Below are 23,974 nucleotides of genomic sequence, written 5' to 3'. Positions count from 1 at the left end.
TGTTATATAAAGAATGTAACTATGTAATAAATCTCTGCATACTACTTGCAAATACAGTGATCCCTCGCTATATCGCGCTTCGTCTTTCGCGGCTTCACTCCATCGCGGATTTTAAATGTAAGCATATGTGAATATATATCGCGGATTTTTCACTGCTTCGCGGACGTCTGCGGTCTACAGTACGTGTGCTTCCTCAGTTGATTTGCCCATTTGAATTCAAACAAGGGACGCTATTGGTGGATGGCTGAGAAGCTACCCAATTAGAGCACGCAGTTGAGCTCCTGGGTGCTGTGCTAACTCTCGAGCGTCTCGCGACCATTCTATGAATGGCAAAACATCTCCAGACATCAGTTGAAGAATGGGACCCGCAAATGATTCGTTCTTTGCAATTTAAAAATGCTCTTGATGGCGCCACGGAAGTGTATAGGAACCTCTTTACACAAATGAAAAAGCAGCCCCAGCAACTGCCCATCATGATGTTCCTTACACGCAAAACACTGCCTAGTACGCCTTCAGTGGAAGAAAACGACGGCGGTGCTACACAATCGCCTGAAGAGGCTCCTTTAGAACAGCTGTGACAGTGCAGTAAATGTCATCGTTATCTGACAAGTTGGTGAGTACCCAAAACTATTTTTCTACGTACTAAGTACATGTCTGTACGTTTATTGTAACTGTGCACACATTTTATACAATTTTTTCCTTGCATTGTTGATATTTATTGCCGGTGGCCTGTCTATCGTAATGGCTGTAACAAATGTGATATCGGAGACGCTCTACAGTATCTTTAAAATAACATTTTGGTTTTATGTACAGCATTTACATGTTATAGATTTTTCACGTATTTTTATATTACCTACTCAATTACAATATGTTTAAAACTGTATTACGTATTAAATAAAACTCCTCAATGATATACGATACGTATGTTTGTGAATAGTATATAAACTGTGTTTACATACATAATTTCAATGAATCTTACCTAATAACTAACAGAATATAAAGGGTTTATGCTGTATAACTGTACGGGGAATATTTATAAACCATGTGGGAGAGTTTATAAGGACTTAAAATATATAAAAATAACCATATAAAAAGATATGGTTTCTACTTCGCGGATTTTCTTATTTCGCGGGTGGCTCTGGAACGCAATCCCCGTGATGCAGGAGGGATTACTGTACTTGAACCATAAAATGAGAGTTAGTAACAGACTCCCAAACTATGATTTATTTATGGATGACCTTAATCCTTTTATATACTCTTTATCAAAAATATTAAAAATAGTAAGGCAGTTAAAGCATTACATTTGTTATCCAAATATTAATGTATTTAATATGTACATACACCATTTAAAAATGTTATATATGACAAAATTCCCCAGGCATTATGTTATTCGTTTGAATATTTTGTACTTATCCCCACTCCAGCTGTAGAATTTATTTGAATCAACTTTTCATTTTTCGACATAATCTCCCTGCTTTTCAATACACTCTGTCCACCTGTCAACAAGCTGTCGTATTCCTTCATTAAAAAATGTTTCAGGCTGAGCCGCGAGCCACGAATGCACCGCTGTCTTCACCTCTTCATCAGACGTGAATCTTCGTCCTCGTAGGGCTTCTTTCAGGGGGCCAAACAGGTAATAGTTCGACGGGGCGAGATCGGGACTATGGGGAGGATTCTTTAACACCTCGAAACGAAGTTTCTGCAGAGTGTCAATAGCGTTACCCGCGGTGTGCGCACGCGCATTCTCAGGCATGAACACGATGCCCTCGGATGACAGTCCTCGCCGTTTCGTCCGAAGTGTAGGCTCTAGCTCCTCGGTGAGCATCTCACTGTAACGAGCGCGGTTGATTGTTGAACTTTTTTCCTGATAATGTTCCAATATTGGCCCCTGAGAATCCCAGAAAATTGTCAGCATCAATTTAGCAGCTGATGGTCGACTTTTGAGCTTTTTCTTGGTCGGTGGTTGAGGAGGCGTCCATTCCATACTCTGCCGTTTACTCTCGGGCTCGTAATGATGAATCCATGTCTCGTCACCGGTAATGATTCTTTTTAAGAAACTGTCCCCTTCCTTAGAGTATCGGTCCAAATGCTGTCTGCAGATCTCCAAGCGTTTCTGTTTGTGCTCTTCTGTGAGTTCTTTCGGTACCCATCTCGCACCAACGTTTCGAAATCCAAGTCTGTCGTGGATTATTGCATAGGCAGAGCCACGGCTGATGTGCAAGTGATTTGCCACATCGTCTACCGTCAATCGTCTATTCCACAGAATCATCTCACGGGCGCGCTCGATGTTGTCATTAGTCGTAGACGTGGATGGGCGTCCGGCTCTTTCTTCGTGGCTGACACTCGTGCGACCTTCCTTGAACTTCTCTATCCATTCATATACAGTTCTTCGCGATAAAACACTTTCTCCGTACTGTGCACACAGTCTTCGATAAATATCGGCACCGGGCACACCCTCAGACCACAAACATCGAATCACTGCACGTTGCTCTTCTTTCGTGCAAATCACAAACGGGACAGCCATTGTTTCTCACACCGCAGTTAGAAATGACCTGACGTCACACGTTCACACCTGCACGGCGGTGACAGGGACCTCGTACGGAAAGCCAGTGCTGCCAGCACAAGTTTGAATATAACCGGAGTGCAGATAACTTTTGACTCACCCTCGTATATGTTTTGTTACATGCATTATAATAATATAATGCATACATGGTAATAAAAAAGCGCTCTTCTCCAATCAAGCGACTCCCATCGCCTGGAGTCAGCCACTTCCGGGCCGCCGATTGACGCGCGGTCTTTGACCCGGATGCGGAAGCCCAACGAAATGTGATACACAACACAACAGTGCGAAGAGAAAAGGAAATGAATTGTGGATTGTAGCCCACATAATAGTAAAACGTATTAAATACAGATGAATAAGGATCAGTATCGGAGCACATAAAGATCAGTCTGCACAAGGAAAATATTTGTATAGCGGCGTGCATCCGAAGACAGCATAGCAGAGAAAATAACCGCAGGATGGAAAGCACAATCTGATGCACTACAAGTAAACTGACAACGAAAGAGCAAAGGTAAAGGATGTCTGTTATTGCACCGTTTACTTCTCTGCTGTGTGTTGCTTAGCAGGTACCGTTTTTGGCCGTCGCTACTCATTCGCTTTATTTTCCACGAGTTTATGGAGAACATGTCGGTGTAATGTGAATGTCTGAATAAATCAGCCAACCGTATCAGAGAATTGCGTTTTACATACCGAGAATAGGGAGCAGGTCAAGGAGACCCTAGAGAGGCGGAGGTCTGCCCTAGAGAGCCGAGGAGAGGAATGCAGGCTAGTAGGACAACCACGACAGAATACATGTGTGTGAATGAGAGGGAGGTCAGTGGAATGGTGAGGATGCAAGGAGTGGAGTTGGCGAAGGTGGAGGAGTTTAAACATTTGGGGAGTGTGGAAGAGAAGTGAAAAAGAGAGTGCAGGCAGGGTGGAGAAGAGTGTCAGGAGTGATTGGTGACAGACGGGTATCAGCAAGAGTGACAGAGAAGGTCTACAGGACGGTAGTGAGACCAGCTACAGTGCATCCGGAAAGTATTCACAGCGCATCACTTTTTCCACATTTTGTTATGTTACAGCCTTATTCCAAAATGGATTCAATTCATTTTATAACTCAGAATTCTACACACAACACCCCATAATGACAACGTGAAAAAAGTTTACTTGAGGTTTTTGCAAATGTATTAAAAATAAAAAAAACGGAGAAATCCCATGTCCATAAGTATTCACAGCCTTTGCTCAATACTTTGTCGATGCACCCTTGCCAGCAATTACAGCCTCAAGTCTTTTTGAATATGATGCCACAAGCTTGGCACACCTATCCTTGGCCAGTTTGGCCCATTCGTCTTTGCAGCACCTCTCAAGCTCCATCAGGTTGGATGGGAAGTGTCGGTGCACAGCCATTTTAAGATCTCTGCAGAGATGTTCAATCGGATTCAAGTCTGGGCTCTGGCTGGGCCACTCAAGGACATTCACAGAGTTGTCCTGAAGCCACTCCTTTGATATCTTGGCTGTGTGCTTAGGGTCGTTGTCCTGCTGAAAGATGAACCGTCGCCCCAGTCTGAGGTCAAGAGCGCTCTGGAGCAGGTTTTCATCCAGGATGTCTCTGTACATTGCTGCAGTCATCTTTCCCTTTATCCTGACTAGTCTCCCAGTCCCTGCCGCTAAAAAACATCCCCACAGCATGATGCTGCCACCACCATGCTTCACTGTAGGGATGGTATTGGCCTGGTGATGAGCGGTGCCTGGTTTCCTCCAAACATGACGCCTGGCATTCACACCAAAGAGTTCAATCTTTGTCTCATCAGGCCAGAGAATTTTCTTTCTCATGGTCTGAGAGTCCTTCAGGTGCCTTTTGGCAAACTCCAGGCGGGCTGCCATGTGCCTTTTACTAAGGAGTGGCTTCCGTCTGGCCACTCTACCATACAGGTCTGATTGGTGGATTGCTGCAGAGATGGTTGTCCTTCTGGAAGGTTCTCCTCTCTCCACAGAGGACCTCTGGAGCTCTGACAGATTGACCATCGGGATCTTGGTCACCTCCCTGACTAAGGCCCTTCTCCCCCGATCGCTCAGTTTAGATGGCCGGCCAGCTCTAGGAAGAGTCCTGGTGTTTTCGAACTTCTTCCACTTACAGATGATGGAGGCCAATGTGCTCATTGGGACCTTCAAAGCAGCAGAAACTTTTCTGTAACCTTCCCCAGATTTGTGCCTTGAGACAGTCCTGTCTCGGAGGTCTACAGACAATTCCTTTGACTTCATGCTTGGTTTGTGCTCTGACATGAACTGTCAACTGTGGGACCTTATATACCATACCATACCATTTTTATTTGTTAAGCGCTTAAAAACACAGCATTACAACTGACCGAAGCGCTGTACAGTTAAAACAAGCAAGACTAAAAGCAAAATATTAAAAACAAACATTAAGAGAGAATTAAAACAGAGACACTAAAAAACAGGTCAGGGGACCCAATAAAACAGAGAAATAGCAAAAAGCAAGTGGAAATAAGACAGGTTAAGAATTAAAAGCCAATGTGAAGAAGTGCGTTTTTTGGGTGTGATTTGAATGTGGCGACTGAAGAGATATATAGACAGGTGTGCCTTTCATGTCCAGTCAACTGAATTTACCACAGGTGGACTCCAATGAAGCTGCAGAAACATCTCAAGGATGATCAGGGGAAACAGGACGCACCTGAGCTCAATTTTGAGCTTCATGGCAAAGGCTGTAAATACTTATGTACACGTGCTTTCTCAATTTTTTTATTTTTAATAAATTTGCAAAAATCTCAAACTTTTTTCGCATTGTCATTATGGGGTGTTGTGTGTAGAATTCTGAGGAAAAAAATGAATTTAATCTATTTTGGAATAAGACTAACATAACAAAATGTGGAAAAAGTGATGCACTGTGAATACTTTCCAGATGCACTGTATGTTATATGGGTTGGAGACGGTGGCACAGGAGACAGAGCTGGAGGTGACAGAGTTAAAGATGATAAGATTTGCATTGGGGGTGACGAGGATGGACAGGATTAGAAATGAGGACATTAGAGGGTCAGCTGAAGTTGGACAGTTGGGAGACAAAGTCAGAGAGGCGAGATGGCGTTGGTTTGGACATGTGCAGAGGAGAGATGCTGGGTATACTGGGAGAAGTCAAGTCAAGTAGAGCTATATTGTCCTCTCAAGCATGTACATTAAGGCAGTGTTTCCCAACCTTTTTGAGCCACAGCACATATTTCACATTAGAAAAATACAGAAGGCACACCACCAAACAAAAATGTCACAAAAAGTGTATTTATTGAAATATAATGAAAATCTAGTCTCAATTTACTTACTCAGTGTGAAACCTGGGCCTGTTTAGTTGAACACAAAGCTGATATTCTTGCAGGAATTGAAGAAAGACACACACGAAGATCTTCCTCAATAGCTCCGAGTCTCTCTCTTTTTTTCGTCTTTATAGCAGTCATGCTTGAAAAGCCCACCTCGTATAGATAGGTTGTGGAGAAAGGGAGCAGAACTGAAATAGCATTGTTTGCTAGAATTGGGAACTCCTTGGCAGCAGTCAGCCAAAAGCTGTCCAAAGGTAGATCAGCAAAGCTCAGTTTTAGACCACAATTTTGTGTCAGTTCAGTTATTTCTTCCTGCTCCTGCAAAGTCCTGTCCTTTCCAACTGCAGTTGAGCTGTATGGGTTCCTAACCCAGTCAAGGCAATCAGTGGAAAGTGAAGGGAAATAACATGATAACTTCTGCTCAAGACTTTGGAGATGTTTGCCTATTGTCTCACACAGTGCAGCACTGTTGACACTCTGCCATTTCTGGGTGTGTGGGAACATGTTAAGGTTGGTACTTTCGACATGTTGTTTCCAGTGCTGCACCTTTGAAAAAAATCCCTTTATTTTATCTGTACTTGTGAGCAGGCTTTCATTTCGGCCTTGTATTCATGTGTTCAGGTCATTCAGATGTTGAAATATATTTGCCAGATATGCCAGTCTTGCACACCACTCGTCACTTGAGAGCAACTTAGCATCATCATACTTCTGATTTGTCAAAAACTTTGACCGCTCATACACACAGGCTAAAACTTTGCCGCAGGACAGCCTCCAGACTTCAGAGTGGAGCAATAACACTTTATGTTGCGCTCCCATTTCCTCACACAGTGATGCGAAAATGCGACTTTTTACACGTCTCGTCTTCACAAAGTTTATCTTGCGCACAACATCTTCCAGTACAGCAGCTAGGTCTGCCGGCAATGTCTTGGCAACGAGTGTTTCCTGGTGCAGAAAACAATGCGTCGCAACGACATCTGGATGTTGCTCTTTCACTCTGTTTACAAATCCTTTGGTCTGCCCGAGCATGGCAACTGCTCCATCGGTGCAATCACCTACGCAGTTTTGCCACTTCTGTCCTCCTTGTTCAAGGTACTCTGACACAACTTGAAAAATGTCCTCTCCTGTTGTTCTTTCTAGCAGTTCCTTGCAAAACAGAAAGTTTTCTCTGATGATGTCTCCATGTACAAAGCGCACATTTGCCATAAGTTGTGCATGTCCACTGATATCCATAGATTCATCGATTTGCAATGCAAATTTGCCACTAATGCGCAACTTTTCCAAAACTGTCTTTTCAGTGTCAGCAGACATGTCTTCAATACGTCTGGAAATTGTATTATTTGAGAGAGGGACTTGGGCTATTTCTTTAACAGCGCCACGGCCGATCATCTCTTTTACGATGATTTTGCAGGCAGGTAGTATTAATGTGTCTGCTACGGTGTATGGCTGTTTTGGTTTATCGATGAGTTCAGCAACATGGTAGCTAGCTTTAATTGCTTTCTCACTCATCTTGGTGGTTTTCCTCATTAGCGCTGCCTGTTTCTCAGTCTATTCACGCAGTTGAACAAAATATAGTCTGTGTTCTTGTTTTGAAGTTATGGGTCTTTTGTCTGGAGATGGTGTTTAAGTTTACTTGGAACCATGGCACTGTTTGACAATTTTTCCCCGCACACCAGGCATAGCGGAATTGGCTTGGTTGCTTCCCCAGTAGAAGTGAATCCAAAGGCAAGATAACTTTCATTGTATTGTCTTGAGCTCACCTTTTTTGTTGTCTTCTGACCACTACTCATGCTAGAGCCTTCATCTGGGTTGGAATTTTCTCCAGAACCCAGGTCAGATTGACTACTTTTTCTTTTCAAATGTTTATCCATCGCTATTACCTGTGGCGTTGTCTCACTCGCAGCATGACTATGTACTTTCATATTTCTTCTTCGTCTTTTTCTGTTTTACTGGCAGTTGGCAACCCACTTAATTGGAGCAAGAAGTTGTACTGCCCTCTAGTGACAGGCAGAACAAACAGGCAGCCTTAGAGTACCAATCAGGTGAAATTGGATAATCTTCCACGGCACACCTGATGATTTCTCATGGCACACGTATGTGCCATGGCACAGTGGTTGAGGAAACACTGCATTACGGCACACTGTAAGATGAAATAACGTCATCCAGGACCAAAGGTGCAACATACGAGCACTGAAAAAAATGGCATGTCACATTATAATAAAACAAACATATGTACATCGGTTGCATATAATAAAATTGTTTTTATCAAAAATAATTAGATTTTGCTTAATGCAGTAAATTAATATATCCTTAAACAACATGATATCCTCTTTAATAAAACCCCTGTGTGCGTCCAGTGTCTGTGTGTGTGTGTTCTGGTGAAGTGCGCATGCGTGGGGCACGGTGCGCTGCTTCAAAGCAGACGCTTCAAAGGCCGCCTGACATGTCACACATGACAGAGAGGGCAGGACCTATAAAATATCGCGTGGCCGATCCAATCGGATTTCTGGAAATGAGGTAAGGCTTAAAACAAAAGGCACGAAAAATCCAATCGGGTACTGAGACGTGGAGACCAGCTTCCCTAAAGAGGTGGGATTAGTATTTGTGGTTGTGCAAGTGTTCACTCTGAGGATGTCAGATTTGTGATTAAGAAGCTTGGCCCGGTAAAGTGTAAAGTGTCAATCGTTGAAGGGGTTTTCCTAAATATACGAATTTTCATGATATTACAATAGGATGACTTTTAAAAGTAGATTTATTTTCGCGCACATAAAATCCATTACTGGGGAGACGCCACATATACAATAATCAGCTGCACGCCAGCACAGATTAAGATACTTGCTGGGGAACTGCACAGTACTTGCTGGAGAGATGCCACAAGCACGATTATCAACTACACGCCACACATTACATCAGTTGCTGGGGAGAATCTGCTGATTGCCCACTGTTGTGACAGAAAATTAAACGCATATTACGGACATCAAAACCAGTATTACTGTCAGACAAAATTCCAGGCATTTTACGGAAATACAAACCAGTATTACTGCGAAAGAAAATTAAAGGCACACAATACAGTGACGCATATTACAGCCACATACAAGCCAGTATTACTGTAACAGAAAATATTATGGACATACAAGCCTATATTACTGTGACTATCTACTAAAAACATGCCACCCAAAAAGAAGAAAAAGATAATGAGCGTCAGAAAATTGCTAAAAGAGAAAGACTCAGAAGAGCAAATAGATCTATAGAAGAACAGGAAAATGAGCGTAAAGAAAATTCTCAAAAAGAATGCACTACTGTTCTAGCACCCGTTATTGTAACGGGCTTAATGTCTAGTTTTTATATAAAATGAATGACACGGTACTTGTGTACTAAGCAGACGGCATGGACGGCTAGTACCTTTTTGTATTATTGTGACGCAAATCGGATTTTCGTTTTTTAACATTAGGCACCCAAAGGGGACATTAACATTAGGGACCTCTAGGCAACTTTGCTCCACCCCCACTAACTTTAAGGTTAGTATTTGTGGTTGGGGAAGGTCAGTTTAATAATTTAAGCTCCAAAAATTAAGCAACCAGGGTGCTTCTCCCATGGAGCCCAATGCTAGAATGGGTAGGAACTGCTGTCCATTTAGTACATAAAATGAAACTTTTTCATTCTCTGTTAAATTAATTATATTATGTTAAATGAACATGTCAATAAAGCAAAATATTTTAGCAGTTGTTTTATAAACTTTTAAAAAAATGCACCTCACTGAGTTACTTAGCTATAACCTTTTTAGGTAGTCAATTATCCTTGTGTTGCCCTGCGGTGGGCTGGTGCCCTGCCTGGGGATTTGTTCCTGCCTTGCGCCCAGTGCTGGCTGGGATTGGCTCCAGCAGGCCCCTTGTGACCCTGTGTTAGAATATAGTGGGTTGGAAGATGACTGACTCACTGACTGAATTACCCTTGTTTCAGTATCATTTTATAGTTCATGTTCAAAGTTATTAATAAGAAGTAATCAGGTTTGCTTATACCAAAACTAGTTTTATTTGGTAAAAACAATACAAACCAACAGAAAATACAAAAGATTAGTATCCAAAAGCTGAATTGTACAACAGTTATACAAGAACATTATTCTTTAACAATGCCAGAATTTCATGACCAATGTATAACTAAATATGAACACAAAATGTACCTTAGATAGAGTGTGTGGGGAACAGCCCGGACACAGACAGGCAGACATTGTTTAAATGCACCGCACACGTTTATTTACACAATTATTTACAGTGAAACACAGCACACAACCCACTTTCACCCCCAAAGTCCAGACCTCTCACTATGCCTCTCTCTCTTCAGGCCCGCCTCCACTCCACTCCACTCCTCTCCTCTGAGCTCCGTCCTTCTACTCTCCTGACTCCAGCCATCGAATGGAAGGAGGCAGCCCCTTTTAAACCCACCCCGATGTGCTCCAGGTGCCTCCCAGTGAGCGACTGCCGGCACACCCTGGTGTGGCAGAAATGCCGGCTGTACACCCGGAAGCACTCCGGGTGTCCCTGGTCTTCTTCCCCCCAGCACTTCCGGGTGTGGCGGAAGTGCTGAGGACCAGGGCTCTCCTGTCATCTGGGCACCCTCTGGCAGTGACCACAGGCCCCTATAGGGTTGAGCTTCTAAGCTCTGTTCCCATGGTCCCCAAAGCCACCAGGGTGGTCGCCCCCTCATGGTCTGGAAGAGACGTAATCCCTCCTCCAGTCCTTCTGGGCGTCCCAGCTGGGTACCACCCCCAGCCACTCGCCACAAGTGTTATATTATAAAATACATTTATTTATATTTCTGTAACTGTATATATTATAGCAGTGGTTCCCAAACTCGGTCCTGGGGACCTCCTGTGGCTGCAGGTTTTTGTTCCAATGAGATTCACAATCTGTGATAATAATTGATAACAACCGATCTCCTTTAATTAGATGGTCTTTTTTATCTCTTCTCTTATTCTGCATTCAGAAAAAAAACAACAGTATGGTTTTTACATTTATAAGACATTTACAAATATTTCTATTTTTTTTCTAAAGCTATACATTCTTAACTCTCTTTTGTTGTTTTCCTATTATTTTCCCCTTTTCCGGTGTAGTTTGCTCCCTTCATTTAACCCTAATAGCGACCATTAACAACCAGCAGAGTAGACACCCAGAATAATGAAAGCTGCAACAACTTCAGAGTGAGACCCACTGATTAGTAAATACTCAATTAAATAACCAGAACACCTGGAAAAGCAGAATGAAAATTAGGATGAAAATACAGTTAACGACTTAAAAAAAAAAAAAAAAAACCTACATACCCTTACCCATTTTATTTTTTAATTTCTTGATATAATTAATAGCTTTGACAATTAAAAGAGTTAAACTCCTGCTATTCCAAGGACCTCATATAAGTCTGCTATTTTGGAATGAGTAGTGCCCTGAATTTTTCCCAGTAGGCACAGCCTTTCTATTTTACTCTTGTACAACAGGTGCTGTACTCATGTTTTAAGCTCTATCTATCTATCTATCTATCTATCTATCTATCTATCTATCTATCTATCTATCTATCTATCTATCTATCTATCTATCTATCTATCTATCTATCTATCTATCTATCTATCTATCTATCTATCTATCTATCTATCTATCTATCTATCTATCTATCTATCTATCTATCGTGCCTTTCCAATGTAAATGGAAAAGTGGCCACTTTGTACTACAAGAGATTGAGAATAGGTTTGACACTATAATTACTAACTGAAACATTTCTCTTTGCAGGAAATAGCTGAATTGGACTGTGAGAGCATCATGGGAAATCAGCTGGCTGGCATTGCCCCTTCTCAGATTCTTTCTGTCGACAGTTACTTCTCCGACATTCACGATTATGAGTATGACAAGAGCCTCGGTAGCACAAGGTTCTTTAAAGTGGCTAGAGCCAAGCACAGAGAAGGTTTAGTGGTGGTTAAAGTGTTTGCCATCCAGGATCCGACGTTACCTTTGACCAGTTACAAGCAAGAGCTAGAAGAACTGAAGATAAGACTGCACTCATCCCAAAATTGCCTCCCTTTCCAAAAGGCCACCTTAAATGAAAAGGCCGCCATATTGTTCCGGCAGTATGTGAGGGATAACCTGTATGACAGGATCAGCACCCGACCCTTCCTTAACAACATTGAAAAGAAGTGGATTGCCTTCCAGATCTTGAATGCAGTGGACCAGTCTCATAAATCGGGAGTCCGACATGGAGACATAAAAACTGAAAATATTATGGTGACAAGCTGGAACTGGGTTCTGTTGGCTGACTTTGCTAGCTTTAAACCAACCTACCTCCCGGAAGATAATCCGGCAGATTTTAATTATTTTTTTGACACCTCCCGGAGGAGAACTTGCTATATTGCCCCTGAGCGATTTGTGGATGGCAATATGTTTGCGACAGACAGCGACCAGACAACTCCGCTTGTGGACCTCGCGAGCACCAGTCAGCGCACACGAGGGGAGCTCAAGCAAGCCATGGATATTTTCTCAGCAGGTTGTATTAATAGTCTTTGGAACCCTAATTCTGAAATGATTTCGTCTGTTACGTCATTGTTTGCTATTATCATTGTACAAAATGCTTCAGTTTGTTTAGGCATAGCTTTAGCATGCAATGGACGTAAAAAGTTTTCATGCCAACATGGCAGGTCTGATTTAAAAAAAAAAATGAAAATGAAAACGAGTAATCCTGTCAGAAATGATCCCACCTTTACTGCAAAACTGCAATCTAAAACAAAGCAAGTGAAAACAAATCAGAAAGTGTTTAGTGAAAAAAAAAAAAGCTGGTGTCATTAGTGTGCAGACCCCCTAAACTAATACTTCGTTAAATCACCGTTTTGATTTTATTACAGCACTCAGTCTTTTTCGGTAAGAGTCTATCAGTTTGGCACATCTGAACATGGCGATTTTGTGCCCACTTCTCCTAAAAAAAATTCCAGATCTGTTATTAACTGCTCAAAAACATGAAAGGAACACTTTGAAAAGACATTGGATCTTAATGGGAAAAAAACTCCTGCTGGCTCTCTCTACTGGTATGGACTGATATGGTGATGTGTGAGGAACAAAAGGATGGAAATGAAAACGATCAACTGACAGAGAGACACCCCGAAAATTAAAGGAAGGCAGGCAGGCGAGTCCATTTGGCCAAAATGTCATTGCAGCAACTCCAAATCATACTCAGTAGTTTGTATGAATGCCTGACAACGTCCTAATGAGACGACGGATGGTGTCCTGGGGGATCTCCTCACAGATCTGGACCAGGGCATCACTGAGCTCCTGGACAGGCTGAGGCGTCAGATGGACCGAAACTTAATGTCCCACCCAGAGGTGTTCTATTGGATTGAGGTCAGGTGAGTGAGCGTGGGGTGTTGGCCAGTCAATGGTATCAATTCCTTCATCCTCTCGCCACATGAGGCCAGGCATTGTCCTGCACCAGCATAGGGTCTCACAATGGCTCCAAGGATTTCATCCCGATACCTAATGGCAGTCCTGCGGTGCTGTTGTCTAGCCTGTAGAGGTCTGTGCGTTTCTCCATGGATATGCCTCCCCCCCCAGACTGACCATCACTGGCCCCCTGCCAAACCGGACATGTTGTACAATGTTACAGGCAGCATAACATTCTCCACGGCTTCTCCAGACCCTTTCATGTCTTGTCACATAATGCTCAGGGTCGTCTCATTGTTGCTTTCCTCTGAGAAAAGCACAGGGTGCCAGTGGTGGAGCTGCCAGTTCTGGTATGCTATGACAAATGCCATTCGAGCTCCATGGTGCCCACTAGAGGACATTGTCGGGCCCTCAGGCCCCCCCTCATGAAGTCTGTTTCCGATTGTTTGCTCAGAGACATTCACACCCAGTGGCCAGCCTGCCTGCTGGAGGTCATTTTGTAGGCTCTGCCAGTGCTCGTCCTGTTTCTCCTGTTCCTCCTCACCCAAAGGAGCAGATAGCTGTGGGTCCTGCTGATGGGTTAAGGACCTTCTACGAGGGGCCCTGTTCAGCTCACCTAGAGGAACTGCCTGTCTGTCTCCTGGAATCTCCATCATGACCATGATACTTTGCTGGGAGACACAACAAACCTTTTGGCAATGGCATGTATTGATGTGCCTGCCATCCTGGAGAAGTTGGACTACCTGTGCCAGCTCTGTAGGGTCCAGGTATGGCCTCATGCTACCAGTAGTGACACTGACCATAGCCAAATGCAAAACGAGTGACAAAACAGATAAGGAGGAAAAAATGTCAATGGCCTCCCTCCACCTGTTAAACCATTCATTCCTGTTTTGGGGGTCATCTCATTGTTGCCCCTCTAGTGCACCAAAGCAGCTGAAACTGATTGACAAGACCCTCTGCTACTTCACTGAGCAGATCAATAGCCCACAAGTGTCATTGTCTTGATGCTATACTCTCATTAAAAAGGGTTCCTTTCATTGTTTTGAGGAGTATATTTCGGTCACAACATGTAGAAATGACCAACACTTTTTCTACAAGTTTCCCCCAGTTTCATGGGGGACATCATAATATTTGGAACATAGCAATGGTCGGTATATTAAAGCCATCAGATGTAGGTCTTTGGTGCATATCCTTTTCATGCAATAACTGCTTGAAGTCTGCCATTCATGGACATCACCAGGTGCTGAGGATCTTCTCTGGTGATGGTCTGCCAAGCCTCTAATGCAGCCATGTTCAGCTCCTGCTTGTTTCAGGGGCTTGCCCCTTTAAGTGTTCTCTTCAGCATATGGAATCAGGTGACTGGCTTAGTAATTCAAGAGTTTTCCATTTCTTAGCTTTGAAAAATTTAGCAGCATGTTTTGATCACGATCTTTCTGTAGGATAAAGTGCCGTCCAAAGAGTTTGAAGACATTGACAGGAACATGAGCAGATCAGATGTTTCTACACACCTGTCAGCAGTTCCATCATCAATGAAGTGAAGTGTGCCAGGACCTGTGGCAGCCATACATGCCCAAGCAATAACACCCCCAGCACTGCCATGTTTAACAGATGATGTGTTCTGCTTTGTATCTCGGGGAGTTCCTTGTCATCTCCACACTTTGGCTCTTGCCATCACTCTGATACCGCAGGTTCATCTTTGTCTCATCTGTCCACAAGACCATTTTCCAGAATTCTGCAAGCTCTTTTAAGTATTTTTTGGCAAATAAGTAATCTAACCATCCTGTTTTTACAGCTAAATCATGGTTTGCATCTTGCAGTGTGTCCTCTGTATTTCTGTTCATGAAGTCTTTAGCAGATAGTCTTCTCTGACACGTCCACATCTGCCTCCTGAAGACTGTTTCTGATCTGTCAGAGAGGCCTTTGGAGCTTTTTCCTTATCATAGTGAGGATACTACTGTCGTCACCAGTGGAGGTCTTCCTTGGCCTACCAATTTCCAGTTTCCAATTACTGAGCTTACCAGTGCATTCTTTCTTCTTCGTGATATTCCAGACAGTTGATTTAGGTCAGGGGTCCTCAATCACTATGTCACTCGATCAACTTCCTTTTGTTGTTTATCGCACTGTCCTTTGCCTCCACTTGGTATTCGCTGAAATTCTTCTATTTCCCCCTGTGGTTTTGCTATTGCCTTTTCACAGAACGCTGAGCTTAAGGGCTATTTATGTTGATTTGCATATTCAAAGAGGCGTAATTCTGGGAGGAGTTGGGGCGGGACAGCAGGCGCGTGCACGTGCATTACTTTTCACGCTGACTGGGATTTATGTAGCGGAAGAACATGGAAGTTGGCGTTCGCACAGATTTATGCATCTGGATTTTTTTGTGCGTATGAACATTTCCGCTTTTGTGCTTACGCCATGTTATAGTGTGAGTTCTACGCACACTGTTATACATGAGGCCCCTGGAGATCTCTGACGTCGGCATTTCTGATCATTTTGCAGTTGTTTTTGAAATTAAGTTTTTGTGTCCGTCCATCAATTTCACTAAATCACAGCACTTTTCACGCTGTATAAATGCTGACACAGCGTGGAAATTCTGTGATATTTTTTCTGACAGTCATTTACCCTTGGTGTTAGAAGCCCTCTCTGTGTGTCAAGATATTACTGATATAGTTAAGCTGCTCCATCTCACTTGTACGGATACTCTGGATCTGGTCGCACCCTTAAAGTTAAGGAGAGCCGAGGTAAAGGCCAGTGTTCAGCCCTGGCTAAATGAGGCCACTCATGCGCTTGGACAGAAATGCAGGCAGGCTGAACGGAGTGGAAAAAGGACAAACTGCAGGTCTCTTAGGACTCCCAGAGAGTTCTAAGAATTTCATATCAAGAGTCTGTGAGATCAGCAAAATCACATTTTTTATCGTGTTTAATTGCGAATGCTGCCTCGAGACCTAGGGTGCTGTTTAGCACCATAAACACTCTTTTAAACCCACCTGTCAGCAGCTTCCCTGAGAATACGCTTGAGACCTGTGAGCTTTTTCTTAATTATTTTATAAATAAAATTCAAGCCATTCATTCCAGCATTACTCTTCCAAGTGTTGAGTACTGTGGGAAGACACCAGTCACTCTAAGGCCAGTGCACAGCCAGTTTACTTCCTTTCAACCTATTGACTCTTCTCAGCTAGCTGACATAATCCTGCCTATGAAACCTTCCAATTATCCGCTAGATGTCTTACCTGCACGCCTATTTAAAGATACTTTTAGAGCGTTTAGTCCAATTGTGTCGGCTATTATTAACAACTGTCTAAAATCCAGTATAATGCCAGACAACTTTAAACATGGAATTGTTCAGCCTTTGCTGAAGAAGCCCACACTTGATCCTACAGCTCTTTCAAACTACAGACCTATTTCTAAGCTCCCATTTCTGTCCAAAATGATGGAGAAAGTGGGTTTCTTTGCAGTTAATTTCATATCTGGAGGATAACAATGTATGTGATGTGTTTCAGTTAGATTTTAAAAAACTTCATAGTACTGAATCAGCTCTGCTGAAGGTAACAAATGATATTCTATTAACTTTGGACTCTGGCTCTTCTGCAATCTTGGTCTTGCTGGATCTCAGTGCAGCATTTGACCCAGTGGACCATGGAGTTCTGTTAAAATGGCTTGAGGATGAAGTAGGCATTCAAGGCTGTGCACTGAATTGGTTTATGTGTCCTACCTGAAAGGCAGATCTGTGTCTGTTAACAGAGATGGGAATTTCTCTCAGCCAGCTCCTCTCCCTCAAGGTTCTATCCTGGCTCCCCTTCTATTTTCCGTTTACCTGCTCCCCTTGAGGGCCATCTTTTACAAACATAACATAGATTAACATTGATATGCAGCTGTGCCTCAGAGTTAGTTCTGACATCACTTCATCTGTAAAAAAGCTGTTGAAATGCTTTGAGGATATTAAATATTGGATGGCACAAAATTTCTTGCAATTAAATGAAAATAAAACGGAAGTCATTATTTTTGTTCCTACCACATCTTCAGTTGAAATCGGCATGCATTTAGGACCTTTGGCAACAATAATTCAGAATGATGTCAGAAACCGAGGTATCATTTTTGAGTCATCACTAAGTTTTGAAAAACAAATCTCTGTGTTAGTAAAGTCCAGTTTTTACCAACTGAAGCAAATTTCTAAACTGAAATCCTTTCTATCACAAAAGGACTTAGAAACAGTCAGTCATTCATGACTTTATTACATCTCGCCTAGATTATTGTAATTCCTTATATGTGGGTCTGCCAAAATCTGCTCTGTCGCGCCTTCAGCTGGTTCAGAACGCGACAGCGAGATTTTTGATTGGGTTGAGAAAAAAGGGTTCACATCTCCGCCATTTTAGCCTCTGTCTCCCTCCACTGCCTACCAGTGAGGTGTCACATTGATTTTAAAATCTTGTTGTTTGTTTTTAAAGCCTTGGATGTATATATATGTGACCTCCTTCACCCCTATGTGCCACCAAGAGCACTGAGGTCATCTGGACGACTGCTCCTTGTAGTGCCAAGATCTCAGCTGAAGTCGAGGGGAGACCGAGCTTTTTCAGTTGTTGCTCCACGGCTTTGGAATGACTTGCCTCTGAACATCAGGTCTTCATCCTCGGTCGAGGTTTTTAAAAGTCAGCTTAAGACCTCCTTGTTTTCTTCTGTCTTTCATTGTGTATGATGGGATTGTGGTGGATGTTTACAATTGGTTGTTTTATTAATCTGCTTTTGCATGATTGTTTGTATTGTGTTTATTTTAATGCTTTTTTGTACAGCACTTTGGCTTGAAGTGTTGTTTTAAATGTGATTTTATAAATAATCAAATCTAATATGTATTGTAAATCAAGATGGAAGGTGAGTCATAGCTAACTTGGCAGTACTAGAGGTCGTCACTGAAGAAGAAGGGGCACAGGCGGCACTATTCCAGTAAGCTGGGCGTCATCGCTGTTAGAAAGCAAATCCATTGAAGGCTGTGTTCTGTGGTCAGTTTTCTGACAGCTGTTTCAAGGTTAGCATTACATGGACAGTTTCGCCAGTCGGACAAAGCCATTTAAGAGTACAAAAGTGTGTCTGAGGTTGTACAAAGTGTGCATTCTAAGACAGGGGACTGAATAACAAAGGGACAGTTTTGTACATTTTAATCAGTATGTCACAAAGATTTTTAACTTGTTCAGTTTTCCTTTTCTGATTGTGTTTGTATATCTTTATTTATCTGTTTATGTTTTTATTTTTAGGTTGTGTCATAGCAGAACTCTTTACAGAAGGAGTTCCGTTATTTGACCTTTCTCAGCTGCTGGCCTATCGAAAAGGACATTTCCAACCTGAACAGGTGCTCACCAAAATTGAGGACAGGAACATTCGTCACCTGGTTTGTACTTCCATTTATTTTGACAGCAATTTCTGTTTACTTGTAAATTCTCTCATCTATGTTTTGAGTATTTTTGTTCAGATCTAAAATGTAAACGGTGAGTTCATTTTATTTACCTCATTTTGTTTGGGGGTGACGAGAAAAAAAAAAAAAAAGAAGGACTCCGTTCGGACTTCTGCCTTTCCACACAGGATCTGTAGACAATAAAACTTTGGATTATTCCTCTTGTATTGGGTATAAAAATGAGTCTACATTTTTAAATCTTTCTACAAAATTGATTGAAAATACCTCTATTAAATTCAATTGTAAACAGGGTTTGAACTTATTCTAATTTAACTAGCTGTGTAAGCCCGTGCTGTAAAATGCACATGGTCCCAGAAACTATTGAAAAATGGAAATGTAGAGATGTCAGGTAATTGAAAAGAACTACTCTGGGCATCTCTCTCCTAGGAGGTTTCGTTTTGCCAACGTGCTCACATCGTTTGTGCATTAGCAGCTAAGCGACTGACTTTCTTCAGAGGATTCATTTTGCCCACGTGCTCGGATTTGAATTCTGTTTTGTTAAGTTCAAATTGATCATATGTAATTATATCATCTTTATTGTATATGTTAGACTTAAAATCAAATTAAATTAATTAAATTTATCATTCATTGAGCTTTTGAAGAAAAAGTAATGTTTTTTATAACTAAAATATGGCCAATGTACTTATGAAATGCTAATTAAACTTCAGTATACCATAGAAATATCTGACAAAAAGATCTAAAAACACTGAAGCAGCAAACTTTGTGAAAATTAATATTTATGTCCTTCTCAAAACTTTTGCCACAGCTATAGTGAGCACATATCTCATATGTTTGAATGGAACAGGCGTAAATAAGATGCATTCTCCAGTTAAGAATAATTATTGCACTTATACTTTTGCTTTCCTCATACCCTCTTTTTACATTCCTCTGATGTGCCTATAAACCCTAATCATTACACATCATACAGCTGTTTTTTCCTTTGTAATTCTTTTTTTTGTTTGTTTTTTTAAACTCTTTTTTACATTGGGGTTCTCTTTAATTTCTTAATGTTTCTGAATTTGGACATAAATTTGTGCCATCTTATATGTCAAGCACTGTTAAAAATGCTCCACTGTCCCTTGACCGTCTCCATACATAATCCTTTGACCCAGCTAATTTGAATAGTATTATTAGAATACTAGCCAAATGATGTAATATAATACATTTTAAAATCCACTATATAATAAAACACTAAAGTCTGGGTGTCCAGTCCCTCAGAGCAATGTGATTTTTGACTTATCCTTTTCCTCCTGCCGCTAATACACAAGCAAGGCAAGCACGTCGGCAAAGCGAAACCTCCGAAGAAAGACAAAGTCGCTTAGCCGCTAATACACAAGCGAGGTGAGCACATCAGCAAAACAAATCCTCCTAGGAGAGAGGCGCCCAGAGTAGTTCCTTTCAATTACCTGACATCTATACATTTCAATTTTTTCTGACAATTTCAATAGTATCTAGGACCCCGGGCTTTTTACAGCATGGGCTTACACAGCTAGTCTATGTACTGTATAATTCTCTAAGTGTTTTAATCCCGGATGTTTTCCAATCATTAAATACTGTGTAGTTTTGAGAGGGCAGAGAAAGGTCATTATGATGTAGAAATGCAACAGATAAAAGCTTCTAAGCTTTAAAGTGCTTCCTGTATTGGTTCCATATTCTGAGAGACTGATGGACAATTATTGGTATATTGATGATAATTTGTATTTTCTGGGGACAGGGCATATAAAGAAGCATAGAAGGATTTTATTTCTATTGCAGACCAGGCTCGTGTATGTTTCATGAATGCCCAGGTCTTTAGTCTTTATATTTTCCACCCAGTAATAAATTTGAAAGTTAGGTAGTGCCATGCCACCTTCTGCCTTAGGTCTTTGTAGAGTCGCACTTTGAATGCATAGACGCCTCAAATTCCAAAACTTACAGTCCATTTTCAATAGCTGACATTCTGTATTCATACATGGGCTTAAACAGTAGCAAACTCTGGAAATAATAATGTTCTGAACATGTCAATTTTGAGCTCACTAAGGCAGCCCCAAATTTGGAACAAATCTAAACATGGACGGAAAAATTAGGAGAATTTCCTGCCGTATTTCCAAATTGCTTTTTAGCTTTCCTCATACCCTCTTTATACATTCCTCTGATGCGATTTTGACTTTGGTGATGCAACGAAAGAGGAAGTGCGAGTGTGGGACACACGAGGAAGAAGTCAAGACACTCGCTGATTGAGTCGCCTTCAAAACCTATAAAACTGAACAAGAGGTTGAGAAAGGTGCCTCGAAAATAATGACAGAGTCTGAGAAGCAGGCTTTACAGGAACATGCTCGAGAAAGGGAGCGTCTGTGAAGAGAGCTTCAGACACACACAAATACAGCGGAGAGGCTATGAAGGTATACATAGAACAATAGGACATATATTTTAAAATGATTGTATTATCAGTCTTCGACAGGAATCATGGGTAGTAACTGATATGTCTTTCCCAATATGTACCCTTCAGCCACTCTCCTGGGTATCCTCTCCCTCTCATGACTGGCGCTCCCTCTTTCCAGCATGTTCCTGTAAAGCCTGCTTCACATACTCTGTCTTTTCAAGGTGCCTTGCTTGCATCCTGACTAAATATTTAATTCTCGTCTTTGAAAGTGACTCTCAGCAGGCCTCAATTACTTTTACTCCTACTCATGTGTCTTGCACTTGTACTTTCTCTTTCAATCAGATAGCTCATAGGGGCTGGACACATGCAAACCTTAGTCTTGTATTATATAGTAGGTGAGGTGTGGACAGCCCTACTATATATATATATATATATATATATATATATATATATATATATATATATATATATATATATAATGTATAATTCACTAAGCCACCGCCAGAGCAAGCAAGACACCCATGAAAGCACGCAGGAAGGAGCCACGCCCACCAACTCTAAGACCATTAGATACGATGAAAACTCGCAGAGCCACGCCCACCAACTCGGACGCAGCAACTCACAATAACACCGCGTCATTGGATGCGACGACAACTCGCCGAGCCACGCCCACCAACTCGGACGCAGCAACTCACAACACCGGGCGTCATTCACGTTCGTCTCTGCTAGACTCCACACGCACCTCTGAGCCACGTTGACTTTTCATTAGTCAACCTCAGTGGAACCTCGGTTCACACAGAGGCAGCACCAGAGAGAGACAGAGGCACACACACAGGCAGCCCGTGAGAGAGAGCCGCGCACACACACAGGCAGCCCGTGAGAGAGAGCCGCGCACACACACAGGCAGGGCAAGAGAGAGGGGGCTGGACTCATAAGGTAGGAAGGCAGTTAAAGAATGCACTGGGCTTGATTTTGTTTTCACTTCTGTTTACAGCGATCGGTTCGTAGCCTGCATTGTTGCAATGTTACTTTTCTTGGTGGTTTATTAAATTACGGATTTTTTCAAATGTTCATTTTTTTCCCTGTCCTTAAAACTCATTAAAAAAAAAAAAAAAATTGTTTTTAGCCAGCGGTTGGTAGTGCTATAGCGCGAACTATTGCACTGTTAGTCTTCTCTGTTGTTCAAGGTTTTCTCAGTGTTATTCAATGTTTTTACATTTAGTTTACTATTACGCTGTGCATTCTATGGTTTAATTAACTATATTTGTGCTTAAAAACTTAAAATATATATTTACATACAGTTCGTACCGTCTGGAACTGATTAATTGTATTTACATACAATCCTATGGGAGAAATTGCTTCGGTTCACGACCAAATAGGTTTACGACCAGAGTTTTGGAACGAATTATGGTCGTGAACCAAGGTTCCACTGTATTCTTTTCGGTTATGATGCACGACCGCGTCCACCATCGCAAACTGTTTTACACGCCATGGTCTTAGAGTTGGTGGGCGGGTCTCCGTGAGTTTCTCTTGCGACCGGGCACATGACCAGGCGGTGTGTATGCTTCGAGAACGAGGGTGGACGCGGCAGCACCATCTAAAAAGAATCATATTTGTCGCGGATGTGAATCGCTGTGTGCAGCGTGTAAAACAATTTGTTTGTCGCAAATGTGAATCACTGTATTCAGTGTGTAAAACGCTGTATTGTATGTTGCCCTCTCCAGAGTTACATCTTTTCATTCACCTACAGTCATATCCTCAAAACCAACCCCATTTGGACAACTGTGTCTTTCAGGAAGTGTTCACCCATCAATACATAGTTATGCAGCGTATGCTACGCCGCGGGTTGGCTAGTAAATGTTAATATTTCAACTCTCAAGGAATCATCAAACAAATTTACACGACAACAGACAGAATCAGGAAACACATTCCTGTTTTTCAAACAGCATAGATGTTTGTCGTCTTTGTCCCTTTAAACATCTTGTATGCTTACATAATGACAAGTGAGTGATTTATTTCTTATGGCTGTTTTAGTAAATGAGGGGGGTATACAGTATATAGTGTTCCTTTAATTGTATAGTAAGCTAACTCTTCTCAACTTTGCACTCTAACAGGTTGCTCAGATGATCCAGAGGGAGCCAGAAAAGCGCTTAACGGCAGAAGAGTATCTTAAACAACAGAGGAACAAAGCTTTTCCTGACATTTTTTATACGTTCCTGCAGCCATACATGGCTCAGTTTGCCAAGGAGACTTTTCAGTCTGCTGATGAACGTATTCTTGTGATCCGCAAAGATCTTGACAACATCATCCACAATCTGTGTGGTTGTGACCAAACGGAAAAGACTGAAGGTGAAACCAAGGAACATGGCCTGGTGATTCTAGTATCTGTCATTACCTCCTGCCTTCAGACCCTCTGTTACTGTGATTCCAAGCTGGCGGCTCTGGAGCTCATTCTGCATCTGGCAGGGAGGTTGTCGGTGGAAATCTTGCTGGATCGCATCACGCCATACCTGTTGCATTTCTGCAATGATCCAGTGCCCAGAGTAAGGGCAGAAGCTGTAAGAACACTAACTAAAGTTCTCGCTCTTGTCAAGGAAGTTCCTCGAAATGACATCAATATCTACCCAGAGTACATTCTTCCAGGAATTGCTCATCTAACACAAGATGAAGCTACAATAGTGAGATTAGCATATGCAGGTAACTATAATACTGTATGTGTATGTGTGTGTGTGTGTGTGTGTGTGTGTGTGTGTGTATAAATGTTTCTATTAGATAGATAGATAGATAGATACTTTATTAATCCCAATGGGAAATTCACATTCTTCAGCAGCAGCATACTGATACAATAAATAATATTAAATTAAAAAATGATAACAATGCAGGTGAAAAACAGAA

The 23,974-nt window shown here is 41.9% G+C and overlaps 1 protein-coding gene across 1 annotated transcript in view; it reads left to right on the top strand.

The window, feature by feature from the left end:
* The first annotated feature begins 2,851 nt into the window (after positions 1 to 2,851).
* pik3r4 (phosphoinositide-3-kinase, regulatory subunit 4) overlaps positions 2,852 to 23,974 on the top strand; it is a 110,062-nt gene continuing 88,939 nt past the window's right edge. The window contains exons 1-4 of the mRNA XM_028817890.2: positions 2,852 to 3,071; positions 11,643 to 12,390; positions 18,521 to 18,654; positions 23,194 to 23,776. Coding sequence (XP_028673723.1) covers positions 11,673 to 12,390; positions 18,521 to 18,654; positions 23,194 to 23,776 — 1,435 coding nt within the window. The 5' untranslated portion in view covers positions 2,852 to 3,071; positions 11,643 to 11,672. The remainder of the gene's footprint in view (positions 3,072 to 11,642; positions 12,391 to 18,520; positions 18,655 to 23,193; positions 23,777 to 23,974) is intronic.

The sequence above is a fragment of the Erpetoichthys calabaricus genome, chromosome 13 (assembly GCF_900747795.2).
Source record: "Erpetoichthys calabaricus chromosome 13, fErpCal1.3, whole genome shotgun sequence".
Taxonomy (NCBI): domain Eukaryota; kingdom Metazoa; phylum Chordata; class Cladistia; order Polypteriformes; family Polypteridae; genus Erpetoichthys; species Erpetoichthys calabaricus.
The sequence above is the reverse complement of the archived record's forward strand: the minus strand, read 5'-3'. Positions and strand labels throughout refer to the sequence as shown.